This window comes from Microtus pennsylvanicus, chromosome 7 (genome assembly GCF_037038515.1).
Source record: "Microtus pennsylvanicus isolate mMicPen1 chromosome 7, mMicPen1.hap1, whole genome shotgun sequence".
In the NCBI taxonomy this organism is placed as follows: Eukaryota; Metazoa; Chordata; class Mammalia; order Rodentia; family Cricetidae; genus Microtus; species Microtus pennsylvanicus.
In genome coordinates this window covers 54,165,127-54,179,136 of record NC_134585.1, presented here as the reverse complement: position 1 = coordinate 54,179,136, position 14,010 = coordinate 54,165,127, and the positions used below count along the sequence as shown (strand labels likewise).

Sequence of the window (14,010 nt, the reverse complement as noted above, 5' to 3'; positions counted from 1 at the left end):
GGCTGCTCAGCAGTGCCTGAAGGTATATTTGTTAACTGGCACAATGGGAGGGATCACCCTGCTTGGTAGAGAATTTTCTTAGCCAGAGAACCAACAGGGCCCCATTGAGAAGGAACAAGGAGACTTTAGGACACCTCTAGCTCCCTGTGACTGTGTCAGGAGATGTGGGATTTGGGGAGACTGGGAGATGGACTGGTACCAGACTAGCCCTTCATCTGGACCCAGCCCTCCTGGATCCTAGGACTTGTATAGACATAGACTCTATGAGAAGACAGAGTCTCAGCCTGGAAGAACCAAACCCCACTCCGGGGTCCTTGGAGAGTGCTCGCTAGGTCATGACTGATCCCCAGCGACTTGGAAAGTGACCCTACTACTGTCCCCCTGCCCTTACGTGGTTCTCAGCCTGTTTCTTCTTGGTGACTGGGAACCAAGAAGTTCTTCCGTGTTCAAGCCCAGTGGCTCCAGGGCTCTGCACGGCACCCACACGGGGCAGGAACAAAGCCCGGTGTGTTCCTCCCATCTGCTCTAACCATACCACCCACGTGTCCAGCCCTGCCCTCCACCTCTCCAGGCCATCTGCTCAGCACAGGTGTTTGATCTCCCCTGTTCTCCCTGGCGTGCTTCTGCCTTTGGTTGTGGGGCCCCTCTTTGTTCCTCGTTGTTCCCCTAGTTGTGACCAAAGGTGAGGGACCATGGTGCAGGAAAGCAAACATCTTTACATAGAACTCTGTGGCTCTGGCTGCTCCTGGACTTTAGAGATAGTAGAGGATGCTAGGACGGCCTTTGCATGTCTGCCGTGGCTTGTGTCCAGCGAGAGGATGGTGTCTCCCAAAGCATCGCCTTTGGCTCCAAAGCTTCTCTGACCACCTCTGTTGCTGCTACTCTCAGGTGTTTCAGACTAAGTCACCGTCTTTCCACGATGTTCTTTAGGTCAAGGTTGAACTTCGTTCTGTGCCTTGATTCTGGGGTCGGTAAGGGAGGGTTGGGTTGCTTGTAATGTCCCCTGCTCCCCGTTTAGCACCAAGACCTAGGATCTGGTCCTGTAGGTCTGGGGCCCTTCTCTTTGGGAAGCCTGATGCAGTCGGCCCCCATCCAGACCTCGAGGCTCCCTTCCACATCTGTACTCCAACAGGCACCAGCTGCCCACGCCGTCTACACAGCATTTACATAGCCACTGTCACGTCTTGTGTGTTGGTCCTGTGTGACCTCAGAACTCAAGGTCCCTTGACCAGAGTGTGGTTTGTCTTTGGATTCTGCAGAGCACCCAGTGCAATTTGAGCTCCTCAGTGGATTGTTGGCAGCTCTACCCTTGTCCTTTATCCTGTGTTCATTGGCCAGCTGTGTCCACAGCCCCTCTCCTCTGTGTTAGGATGGAGATGTGAACTCCTCCTGACCCTGCTTCTCCCACATCCGTATCTGCAGGTGCCCAGGCAGCAATCGTCTTCATCAAGGAGCCGTCTTCCCAGGATGCACTGCAAGGGCGCCGGGCGCTGCTCCGCTGTGAAGTTGAGGCCCCCGGCCCAGTGGAGGTGCACTGGCTGCTTAACGGAGTGCCTGTCCAGGACACGGAGCGACGTTTTGCCCAGGGCAGCAGCCTGAGCTTTGCAGCTGTGGACCGGCTTCAGGATTCTGGTGCCTTCCAGTGTGTGGCTCGGGATAACATCACTGGAGAGGAAGCCCGCAGCGCCAACGCCTCCTTCAACATCAAATGTGAGAGCCCGTGTGGAGGGTGGGCACTGTGCCTGTGCATCCGGCAGACTCGGGAGCCTTGTGCCTCAGTTTCTCCTACTTTCAGAGTTTAGCTGTGGTACTGCTTGCGTGGAGAAGAGGGACTTGCCTTCTTCCCTCTCTCCTCACTTTTCTTCCTTCTCCATCTTCTGCTTCCCCACCCTGTCTTCTCCCCTTCATCCTCCCAGCCCCTCCCTTCCCCTTTCTTTGCTGTGTGCCAGACCCAGAGTCCCACATATGCTGAGCATACGCTATTACCACAGCTATTTTCCCAGCCTCCCCCCAACCGCTTCAAGTTCCATTTATCTGCAGAAGCTTTCATGGATGTCCTTGGCATGTATTAAATGTGACCTGCCAGGGACAGGGCCTGTGACCTGTGTCTGCCGTGGTCTCACCGTAGCTTCACAGTACCCACCTGCATGTGTGGTTCCAGAGCCTGCGGGCTCCATAGTGTCCTCCTCCCCTTCCACGTTTCCCTGTTGCCCTCTCTCACTGTGTGGCCTCTGCTCCAGGGATCGAGGCAGGTCCTGTGGTCCTGAAGCATCCAGCCTCAGAATCTGAGATCCAGCCACAGACCCAGGTCACGCTTCGTTGCCACATTGACGGGCACCCTCGGTAAGAAGCCAGGGAGAGTGGGAGACAGGAAGCGATGTCACCCCAAGTCCTAGCGTCTGTGTTTATCTACTTTGCTTTATTCCGTAACCAACCCCTCCGACCCAAATTTGCTTTCCATCCCGCCCTAAGTGCGCCCAGCAGCCTCTAGTGGCTGGAGAAGGTGAGCACTGTGTGGGAAGACCTGGATTCTAGGAACAGACAGACCTGCCATCTCTCTGCTTCTGTCCCTGCGCTATGACTCCCCTCCTCAGGCCCCCGTTCCTCCACTTGTAAACTGGAGTGTTCTGTTAGACTTTTGAGTCTGATCCACTTTTGCCTACTTATGACCCCCATTCCCACGACAGGCCTACCTACCAGTGGTTCCGAGATGGGACCCCCCTCTCCGATGATCAGAGCACCCACACAGTCAGTAGCAAGGAGAGGAACCTGACCCTACGGCCGGCCAGCCCTGAGCATAGTGGCCTCTACTCCTGCTGTGCCCACAATGCCTTTGGCCAAGCCTGTAGCAGTCAGAACTTTACCCTGAGCATCGCAGGTGAGCCTGTCAGGGGGAGAGTAGAGGGGAGGGGGAGAGAAGAGGGGGCTCTCTGCCCTGCCTGCTCACCCCTCCGGGTTTCCCCTTTCACAGATGAAAGCTTTGCTAGGGTTGTGCTGGCTCCTCAGAATGTTGTCGTAGCAAAGAACGAGGAGGCCATGTTCCACTGCCAGTTCTCAGCCCAGCCACCCCCGAGCCTCCAGTGGGTCTTTGAAGATGAGACCCCCATCACTAACCGCAGCCGGTAAGACGTGGACATGAACTTGTATTTTTGCACATTTCCAGCAGATGGCAGTGTGGCTGAAAGAGTCCCAAAGGGGAAGTTCTAGGAAGTGCCTTCTGTGATTCCCACATAGACACTCCATGATCTAGCCATGACTGTGTCATAATTACCTTCAGGTCTTGCCCACGTGAGTCTGGGATGAAGAGTAGAGACTCAGGGGTGATAACACAGGTGTTGTCAGAGAGGCCAAGTGCTGCCTAACCTAGACCCCGATCCTGTGTTTTGTCTACGGCCTTCTCATCCCTTATGGTTGGACTGCTTGTCGTGTTCAGTGCTTTAGAGGATATTGACACAGGCTAAAAGCCGTGTCGTTATCTAGCAGGCTGTTTGAGAAGAAATTGGAGCTAGAGTTGGGACGAGAGTTGTAGAAGTAGCTGAGAAAGTTCAGAATACCAGAGGGGAGGTGGGTGTGGAGAGGAGAGGGGGCTGTGATCACAGTCTTCATAGAAAGGTCCAAGATGATGCTGACATCACCACACACTTTCTAGGAGGAGGCAAATGTCTCTGAAACTTCGGGGAGGGTTTGTCCTTCTATCAGGATGCTTGTCTAGACTGTAGGAGAGGAGAAAAAGCCTTTGTGGTACTGAACATAATGGTGGTCATGGGGGTGAGGGGGTGGGACGGGGATGGGGGACTGGGAACGGGGATGACATGGTGCCGTAGGCTAGGGGCTTTAGTCCTAAGGACATCATCAGGCCATCTGATTTGGCTTGGAGGCGCTTGTCCTTGAAGCTGGGGTGTCTTCAGGAAGGTGGCCTCACTATCCTGACTTTCTCTTACTTACACTGCATTCTGCTTCACCCTCCTTCCCCAAAATTGAGCTCTCTGCAGTTGGAAAGCACCTAACACTGAGCGTGGCGACTTGTGCTAGCAATCCCAATATTTAAGAGGTTGAGGCAGGGGGATGAAAAATTGGAGTTTAGAGACTGAAGAGGTGGGTAAAGTGATTGCTGAGAAACACGAAGACCTACATTCAGATCCTCAGCGCCTGTGTGAGGATGCGAGGTGTGGCAGTGTGCATGGAACCCCAGTGGTGACGGGCAGAGATAGGTGGACCTGGGGCTGGCCAGCCATCCAGCTGAAAAGGTAGGGTCCAGAGTCCAGACATACATGTAGGCAGAACACCAGTATACATGAAATAAAAAGGATTTAGAAAAAAAAGTGGTTCTGTGGTGCACACCTTTAATCCCTTCGGGAGGCAGAGGCAGGTGGAACCCTGAGTTCAAATCCAGCCTGGTCTGCACAGGACAGCCAGTGCTACACAGAGAAGCCCTGTCTTGAAAGATAAAAACAGAAAGAAAGAGAGAGAAAGGAAAGAGGCTGCCAAATTTGATAGTATACACCTTGATCCCAGAATTCAGAGGCAGGGGCAGGAGGTTCTATGTAAGTTCTAGGCCAGCTTGGTTTACATGGAGAATTGCAGGCCAGCCAGGGGAACACAGTGAAACCCTGCCTGGGGAAAAGAAAGAGAGGCTGGAGAGATGGCTCAGTTAAGAGCACTTCCTGCTCCTGCAGAGCATCTGGGTTTGATTCTAAGCCCCTGCAAGGCAGCCCACAACTGTCTCTAACTCCAGAGTATCTGGGGCCCTCTTCTGGCCTCTGCTGACACTAAGCATGCACATGGTGCAGATAGATACACAGGCAAATATACACATAAAATAAAATTTAAGAATAAGAAAAGGAAATTACAACCTGCACATACCCATGAATAAGTGCACATATGCACCCTTCCCACAACACAGGCCATTGAGATGCCTGGAATCCTGTGTCAGAAGGAGGCCTAGGGCTGCATCTAACAGTGCCCCCTTCCTCCACAGCCCCCCTCACCTCCGCAAAGCTGTGGTGTTCGCCAATGGCTCTCTGCTGCTGACCCAGGTCCGGCCGCGAAATGCAGGAGTCTACCGTTGTATTGGCCAGGGTCAGAGGGGCCCACCCATCGTCCTGGAAGCCACACTTCACCTGGCAGGTAGGTCTCTGGTGTGGAGGTAAGCACTGTGTCCAGTGTTGGTGGCTTCTGGAGATTTAGGATCCTTGTTTGACTTAGCCACCAGCTTGGAGTGCAGAGAGAGGAAAAGGATGCCAAGAGGAGGAATTGTGGCTGAGGGGTGGCTTATTGTAAGGCACTCCGTCCCTAGACGCCCAAGGCAGTCAGGCAGTCTACCTTCTCCTCACGCCCTTGCAGAGATCGAAGACATGTTGCCGTTTGAACCGCGGGTATTCACAGCTGGTGGTGAGGAGCGTGTTGCCTGCCCAGTCCCACAGGGTCTGCCTGCACCCAGTGTATGGTGGGAACATGCCGGAGTCCGGCTTCCTGCCTATGGCAAGGTCTACCAGAAGGGTCATGAGCTTGTGTTTGCCGCTATCGCTGAGAGTGACGCTGGTATCTACACCTGCCATGCAGCCAACCTTGCTGGTCAGCGGCGACAGGACGTCAACATCACTGTGGCCAGTGAGTATTTGTTCCCTGAAGGGTGAGGATTAGTAGCCTAGGAGGTTTGGGGTGAGGGTGTGATGGATCGAGGTTTCCTTGGTGTACACCACTCCAGGTTCTGGGCTCTTGGGAATGTTGGTCATCTAGCAGTAGTGTGCCAGACACAAAAGTAGAGGTGGTACACCAGAGGAAGTAAACCAGCCCTCCCTGGAGAGTAGTCCCCTGACCACAGAGGATGAACACTGTCTGGGAATCTGGAGACCTGGATCCCATTCTGCACACAGTGCACAGAGTAACCACTGGGATCATGTTCCCTGAGCTACAGGGCTGTCTCCTTATCCATAACAAGAGAGTTGGAAAGATCAAATGTTGCAGATGAAAAAGATCTCTCTCTTTCTCAGTGTGGTATGTGTGTGTGTTCACCTGTGTGTGTAGTGTGTGGTGTGTTCACCTGTGTGTATGTGTTCACCTGTGTATGGTGTGTGTGTGTGTGTGCTCGTGTGTGTGTGCGCGTTCACCTGTGTGTGGTGTGTGTGTGTGTGTTCACCTGTATGTGTGGAAGCCAGAGGTCAGTGTGCCTTTCTCTCACTGTCCACTGTTAGACATGGACTCTCACTGTTGAGCCCAGAGTTTGCTATTAGCACTGGCTTCCCCATCGGGTTCCAGGATCCTTCCATTCTTGCTGCCCAGTTCTGGGGTTCCAGATGTATACCGCTATAACAGGTCTCACATGAGTCCCATAGCTGCAGACTAGATCCACATGCGCATGTAACATGCATTTTACCCACTGAGCCAGCTAACCAGCTGGCCAGCATCTTTCTCTTTCTCTTTGAGAACTAGCAGTGGTCAAATGACAGTTTTGTTGTAGTTCATTGTACTTTGCAGGCTTGTGGCTGGCGGTGGCTCGGTGGGTAAGAGCCCTCATGTGGGGGCTCACAACTCTCTGTAACTCTAGTTCCAGGGACCTGATGCCATCCTTTAACCTCGACAGGCCCCAGGCATGTGGTCTACATTCGTCCTTGCAAATAAAACACTGTTCTGTGTAAAATAAAAACAAATACACTTTAAACATTTTTTAAAAATCAGACATCTTGGTGATTCTTCCTGTAGAGATAATGAAATTGGGCTAGAGATGTAGCTCCGCTGGTAGAGGGCTCATCGGCCGTGCACAAAGCCCGAGTTTGCTCCCCTGTGCCACATAAACTGGAAATGGTGGCCCACGCTTATAATCTGAGCCTCAGGAGGATCGGTGTTCAAGGACATCCTCAGCTGAAGGAATCCCTGTTTCTAAGTAAAAAATACTGACATCTCCAATGACTTAGTTCGATGCAGAGGATGTTTATGCAACAGCATATAGACAGGTGTGAGTTGCACCGCCACCCCTCACGGGGTTCGAGGCTCACTGCTTTGTTAAAAGGGCACTTCAGGACACGCAGACTCAGGACCTCATGCTTAAACATGTTCAGCTTGGGAACTGCTGGCTGTGGTCAGTCCCGAGGCAGAGTGATGAGACTGTGCTGGGCACGCTCTGGAGAGACCTGAGGGATAGGAGAGCAGTATGCACGTGAGGCCAGCCATTGTTGGTCGGGGTGGAGATGCCGGGTGGAGAGTCAGGAGCCACGCTAGGTCATGGTGGAGATGCCAAGTGGAGAGTCAGGAGCCATGCTAGGCCAGGTGTGGAGAGTCAGGATCCACGCTAGGTCAGGGTGGAGAGTCAGGAGCCACACTAGGTCAGGGTGGAGAGTCAGGAGCCACGCTAGGTCAGGTTTGGAGAGTCAGGATCCACGCTAGGTCAGGGTGAGAGTCAGGAGCCATGCTAGGTCAGGGTGGAGAGTCAGGAGCCACACTAGGTCAGGGTGGAGAGTCAGGATCCACACTAGGCCAGGTGTGGAGAGTCAGGATCCACGCTAGGTCAGGGTGGAGATGTCAGGAGCCACGCTAGGTCAGGGTGGAGAGTCAGGATCCACGCTAGGTCAGGGTGAGAGTCAGGAGCCATGCTAGGTCAGGGTGGAGAGTCAGGAGCCACGCTAGGTTAGGGTGGAGAGTCAGGATCCATGCTAGGCCAGGTGTGGAGAGTCAGGATCCACGCTAGGTCAGGGTGGAGATGTCAGGAGCCACGCTAGGTCAGGGTGGAGAGTCAGGATCCACGCTAGGTCAGGTGTGGAGAGTCAGGAGCCACGCTAGGTCAGGGTGAGAGTCAGGAGCCATGCTAGGTCAGGGTGGAGAGTCAGGAGCCACACTAGGTCAGGGTGGAGAGTCAGGATCCACACTAGGCCAGGTGTGGAGAGTCAGGATCCACGCTAGGTCAGGGTGGAGATGTCAGGAGCCACGCTAGGTCAGGGTGGAGAGTCAGGATCCACGCTAGGTCAGGGTGAGAGTCAGGAGCCATGCTAGGTCAGGGTGGAGATGTCAGGAGCCACGCTAGGTCAGGGTGGAGAGTCAGGATCCACACTAGGCCAGGTGTGGAGAGTCAGGATCCACGCTAGGTCAGGGTGAGAGTCAGGAGCCATGCTAGGTCAGGGTGGAGAGTCGGGAGCCACGCTAGGTCAGGGTGGAGAGTCAGGATCCACACTAGGCCAGGTGTGGAGAGTCAGGATCCACGCTAGGTCAGGGTGGAGATGTCAGGAGCCACGCTAGGTCAGGGTGGAGAGTCAGGATCCACGCTAGGTCAGGTGTGGAGAGTCGGGAGCCACACTAGGCTAGGTGGAGATGCCGGGTGGAGAGTCAGGAGCTGGAGTTCCGGGACCTCATTCAGTCAGCAGAGATCTCTTGGGTGACCCCTTCATGCTAGGCATACAGTTCCCAGTTCTGGGAATGTATCAGTAAGCAGCACACACACATGCATCCCATGCAGCCTATTCTAGCAGGGGAGACAGCAAATGTGAGAAACAACTTAGACTTTAATACCTTATTTCCATCTGTGTATATGGGGGTTCTGTCTTTGCAGCACATGCATGCCTGGTGTCCACAGAGGCCAGAAGGGAGGATTGGATCCCCTCCCTAGGAGTTTAATGCTGCTTGTGAACTGCCATGTGGGTGCTGGGAACTGAGCCTAGGTCTTCCGCAATGGCACCAAGTGCTCTTAATTGCTGAGCCATCTCTCCAGACCCCTAAATATATAATTTTAGGTTTTGGTACAACTACATAGAAAAATAACCTGGTGAATGATGAGATCGGAGGGATGGGAATGAGGGGAGACCTCTGTGGAAGGTGACGTTTGAGCTGGTAACTAAGGAAGAATCATGGCTAGAAGTGGGTGGGTGAAGCTGTGGGGCTTCAGTTGAATGCTAGTGAGAGTGGCTGAGGTTGTGTGAGGTATGGATACCTGTAAAAACACAGCCTTCAGCTCTTGTTCAGGTGCCGCTTGCCCACCACCCTAACAAGCAGCTCTTAAATCTGGTGGTTTGGAACAGCCGCTGAAGCGGGTGGGAGTCACCTTCGAGGGCTCAAGAGCACGGGGCTGTTGGAGGGTGGTCAGTCAACCCACAGACAGTAACTAGCTGGTCTCTGATAGTCTTGTTCACATGTCTAGCTAGGCCAAGTTTCCTCACATAGAAACTGGATTCCGAGAGGGCAAATATATATTCTAGAAGGCAAGGCCAGTCTCAGGCCACCCAGGTTCCAGGAAGTGGAGATCGAGAGAGAGAGACTGCCTCTTGATGGAGAATGTATGGCTGTGACATTAACGAGAGATAAAAGGGGTCTCACAGGCTACCAGCTGCTGCTGTTGCAAACACTGCCTCACCAGGGCAGACAGCAAGTCCTTGTAGGCTTCTAAGTGGAAGACTGTTCTGAGAAAGCTGGAATGGCAGGGCCCAAAGTGGGAATGGGCCTGCTCAGATGTGGGGTGGATGCTTGCTACCGAGTCTGACAGCCCGAGTTCTGTCCCTGGGGCCCATAGGGTGAAAGGCGAGATTGGCGTCAGCAAGTTGTCACTGACTGCCACACACGCCACCCCAACTAGCCACTGTGTAGACCAGACAGGCCTTGCACTCAGAGATCCGGCTGTTTCTGCTTCCCAGGTGCTGGGACTAAAGTAATAAAAACATTTTTAGGAGTGTAATGGGAGCGGGGCATGGTGGTGACACTTTCAGTCCTAGCCCTCAGGAGGCAGAGGCAGATGGATTTCTGTGAGTTCAAGGCCCACCTAGTGTACACAGGAAGTGTCAGGATAGCCAGGGCTGTATAGTGAGACCCCGTTTCAGAACAAACGAGAGTATAAATAGGGAGAGCAGTTAATAGATGGGAGCTATTGATTGAACCTGAACAAGAGGAAGTAGTGGTGAACATGAGAATTGGTCAAAGTCAGGCCCAGTTTCGGAGCTTCAATAGGCAGGGTTGGTGTAGAATACAGATTATCGCCTCGAGGCCAGTAAGTCAGGGCTGGACATGTAGCTTCTACATTTGGCTGGGAAACAATGTGTGTGTGTGTGTGTGTGTGTGTGTGTGTGTGTGTGTGTGTGTGTGTGAGAGAGAGAGAGAGAGAGAGAGAGAGAATGAGAGAGAGAGAGAGAGAGAGAGAGAGAGAGAGAGAACACACCAGGCCAACAGGATTTGGAGGGGGAAACAAGTTTAGTTTTCTTTTTTCTTGAGACAGTTTTCTTCTGTTCTGGAACTCTCTCTGTAGACCAGGCTGGCCTCGAACTCACAGAGATTCGCTGGCCTCTGCCTCTCCTGAGTGCTGGGATTAAAGGCGTGCGCCGCCACCGCCCAGCAAGTATGAATGTGAAGTATGAATGCCTCCAGCTGTCCATCTGGGCACACCAGTAGAGAGCCCGCTTGCCGTGGGGTTGGGGTTGTCTATTCATATGGTAGAGGAGATTATTCAGGGAGCCAGTGCCCCTAAAATGCAACAGTTTCAAGGACCAAGTCACACTACGACAAATGTTTGAGGAGTTAGGTTTAAAGGGCAAGGATTTATGTACGGCTCTGGTCTGTTGGCTCTATGGCTGTGGGCCTAAGGGGAGCAGAATATTAGGGCTGCAGCAGCCCGAGTCAGAGGCTACTCATCTCAAAGAGGCCAGGAAGCAGAGAGAGGTCCAAGGAGGATGGGTGTGGGACACAGACACAGGCGACTTGACCAGCAGACCCTCAGTGACTACTTCTTCCACATAGCTTCTGCTAAAGTTCTGCCATATTCCAGAATAGTGCCACCAGCTGTGGGCCAAGCATCAACACATAAGCCTGTGGGAGCATTTCATAATCGAACTATAGCACTGACTGTGGCCTGGTATGTGATGCAAAAAAGAACCAGGATGGTGGGGTCCTTTTTTTTTAATAATTTATTTTTATTTTATGTGTAAAATGGTTTTTCCCGTCTGTATGTCTGTGTATTATATGCGTGTTTGCGGTCTGTGAAGACCAGAAGCTGTTGTATCCCCAGAACTGGAGTTACAGATGGTTGTGAGCTGCCGTGTGGGTGCTGGGAATCAGATCCAGGGCCGTTAGAAGAGCAGCCAGTGCTCTGGTGGGGCCTTGTGAACCCCAGCTGCAGGCCCTCTGCCTTGGGGTAGCAGTCGATGTTGCTTCTTGGAGCGCCTGGATTCCTAGCTGGAGCATGGGTGGAGGAAGGCACCTTGGGTGTTTACTGTGGACGAAATGAAGGTGTTGGAAAGTTTGGGTGTCATCCGGGGAACCTGGTGTCTAGTCTTCTGGGACTGGGGTCCTTTGGTTTCCAAACCTGTTATTTAGCTTTTGCGGTTTCTCCTTGCCGCTCCAGCTGTACCCACGTGGCTAAAGAAGCCCCAAGACAGCCAGCTGGAGGAGGGCAAACCCGGCTATCTGCACTGTCTGACACAGGCCACACCCAAGCCTACTGTCATCTGGTACAGGAACCAAATGCTTATCTCGGAGGTGAGAGAGGATGGCTTTGTGTGGCTGGGAGAGTTTTCCTCCACAGCCCGTCTCGGTGCTTACCCCAGAGCTTCCAAACCCCTGAGGCTGGTCTCGGGGAGATGTGTGTGGAGCCCTTGTTATTAGCCCTTTTTCACGCAAGTCTGTGTCCTGCAGGACTCACGGTTCGAGGTTTCTAAGAATGGGACCTTACGCATCAATAGTGTGGAGGTGTATGATGGGACCTTGTACCGCTGTGTGAGCAGCACCCCGGCCGGCAGCATCGAGGCCCAGGCCCGTGTCCAGGTGCTGGGTGAGTTGGGAGAGTACCTGGCCTGTCTGGGCAGAGGAGCGATGGGGAGGGGCGGCGGGGATGGCCCTGGCCTCTCTCCCTGTCTCAATCCCTCCTCTTCTCCTCCCTCACCGACCCAGAGAAACTCAAGTTCACGCCCCCGCCGCAGCCACAGCAGTGCATGGAGTTTGATAAGGAGGCCACAGTGCCCTGCTCAGCCACTGGCCGAGAGAAGCCCACAATTAAGTGGGTACGGGCAGGTGGGTACCATGTGACATAGACTACGGCAGGCAGCTTGTCAGATGGGTGTGTCTAAAGGACAGGGAAGTGCCCAGCCTGCACCCAGAATTGTGGGGGGAACCAGAAATGTAGGACTGATTGATAGTCCAGTAGAGAGGGGGAAGCTGTAACCTCAAAGGGCTCAAGGACAGCACGGGACAGCGCAGATGGTGACTCCAGGCAGCAGTATGCTGTCGAGACCCCTCTTTGCCAGCATCAAAGTAGCACGGACTCTGACAAACATGGAAGGGGGTGTGGACCAACTCCCATCTGCCAACCTTATGTCTGTCTTCTTTTTCTATGTACTCTTCCATAATAATTTTATGTATTACACTTCCCGAGCAAAGACACGCTTATTTTGTTTATTGTTGTTGGGGGTAGTGGGGCTCAAACCCACGACCTCACACACACTAGGCAAACTGCCCCATTGAGCTACATCCCCGGCCACTTTTTATACTTTTTATTTATTTAGTTACTTAGTTTAGGTTGTTTGTCATCTATAAGGTCTTGCTGTATAGTCGTAGCTGGCTTGACTTGGAACTAAATCACTGTGTAGCCCAGGCTGACTTTAACTTAGGATCACTCTGCCTCAGCTCCCTGTGTTCTGTGATTATAGGCACCAATACACCTGACCTTTTTTGTTTTGTTTTTCGTTTTTTGAGACAAGAGTCTCACTCTGTAGACCAGGCTGCCCTCCAGCTCCCAAAGATCTACCTACCTCTCTGCTTCCTGAGCGTTGGGATTAAAGGCATGTATCACGGCGTCTGGAGCTTAGATGGTTTTTGTTGTTTTATTTTTACTTACATATGTGTATTGGTGTTTTGCCTACATGCATGTCTGCATACTGTGTGAGCACAGTGCTGCAAAGGCCAGAAGAGGGCGCTAGATCCATTGGGATGAGTTATAAATGATGCTAAGACTCAAGCCTGAGACCTGGAAGAGCAGCCAGTGCTCTTAACTAATACAGCTATCGCTCCAGCTCACCCCTTCCCCCAACCCCCCCCCACACGCAAGGTTTCACTGTGTAGACCTGACTGACGTGGAAGTTGCTGTCCTTGTAGACCAGGCTGTCCTCAAACATAGATCCCCCTGCCTCTGCCTCTTGAGTTTTAGGATTAGAGTATGCTACCACACTCAGCACTTAAGTGGTTTTTAATTTGACATTAGTGTTTCTCCTGTCTGTATATGGTGTACTAATATCAGTTTCAACTGCTGTAATGATAATCTCATTGGGTTCATTATCATTTACTAAAAATTCTCTGAGTTAGAGACTTGGATTGTTAACCCCTCTTTTTATTGCTCTAATAAATCTCTAATCCCAAGGTTATTGAGGTTTATTTTTTTGGATTTAGGTTTGTTTCCTTTGGGAAAGAATTCCAGAAGTGGGGTTTTATATATCTAGGTTATGAACATTTTTATAACCATCTGTACAGCTTGCCAAATTGTTCCTACAAGGCTGGACCAATTTCCCATTTGTGCCAGCTGTGGAAATGGAAGTCGGGTTGTGGCTTCTGTAGAGGACTCCCTTGTTCAGGTCTGGGATCTTTCTGGAAGAAGGGAGCGCTCAGGTGGAGCTACGATGGGGGATCAGGAGTGAGCCGCTTCCAGGAATAAGGAGTAACAGGCAGTGAGGCGAGGACAAGGCCAGCCCTTGGCCCGGCCAGAAGTCTGTGAGCCTGGAACGTTGGGGAAACAAGTCAATAGTGGGGACTTTGAATTTGGACTTTGCCCGTGAGTAGGAAGGAGCGATGGTTTGTTTGGGGTAGAAATGAGTAACTGAGGGCCTTGTCAGTTATCCATGTAAGTCTAGCCCATCCCATAATTTCTCCTGATTGTCTCTGCAGATGGGAGCAGCCTCCCTGAGTGGGTGACAGACAATGCTGGGACCCTACACTTTGCCCGAGTGACCCGAGACGATGCTGGCAACTACACTTGCATTGCGTCCAACGAGCCACAGGGTCAGATCCGTGCCCATGTCCAGCTAACCGTGGCAGGTGTGACCGGTGACCGGTGTA

The 14,010-nt window shown here is 52.5% G+C and overlaps 1 protein-coding gene across 1 annotated transcript in view; it reads left to right on the top strand.

The window, feature by feature from the left end:
- Ptk7 (protein tyrosine kinase 7 (inactive)) overlaps positions 1-14,010 on the top strand; it is a 69,957-nt gene that overhangs the window by 43,876 nt on the left and 12,071 nt on the right. Inside the window, exons 2-11 of the mRNA XM_075980780.1 lie at positions 1,423-1,710; positions 2,241-2,343; positions 2,688-2,878; positions 2,972-3,122; positions 4,979-5,127; positions 5,344-5,610; positions 11,312-11,445; positions 11,602-11,737; positions 11,857-11,976; positions 13,840-13,989. Of these exons, the coding sequence (XP_075836895.1) occupies positions 1,423-1,710; positions 2,241-2,343; positions 2,688-2,878; positions 2,972-3,122; positions 4,979-5,127; positions 5,344-5,610; positions 11,312-11,445; positions 11,602-11,737; positions 11,857-11,976; positions 13,840-13,989 (1,689 nt within the window). The remainder of the gene's footprint in view (positions 1-1,422; positions 1,711-2,240; positions 2,344-2,687; positions 2,879-2,971; positions 3,123-4,978; positions 5,128-5,343; positions 5,611-11,311; positions 11,446-11,601; positions 11,738-11,856; positions 11,977-13,839; positions 13,990-14,010) is intronic.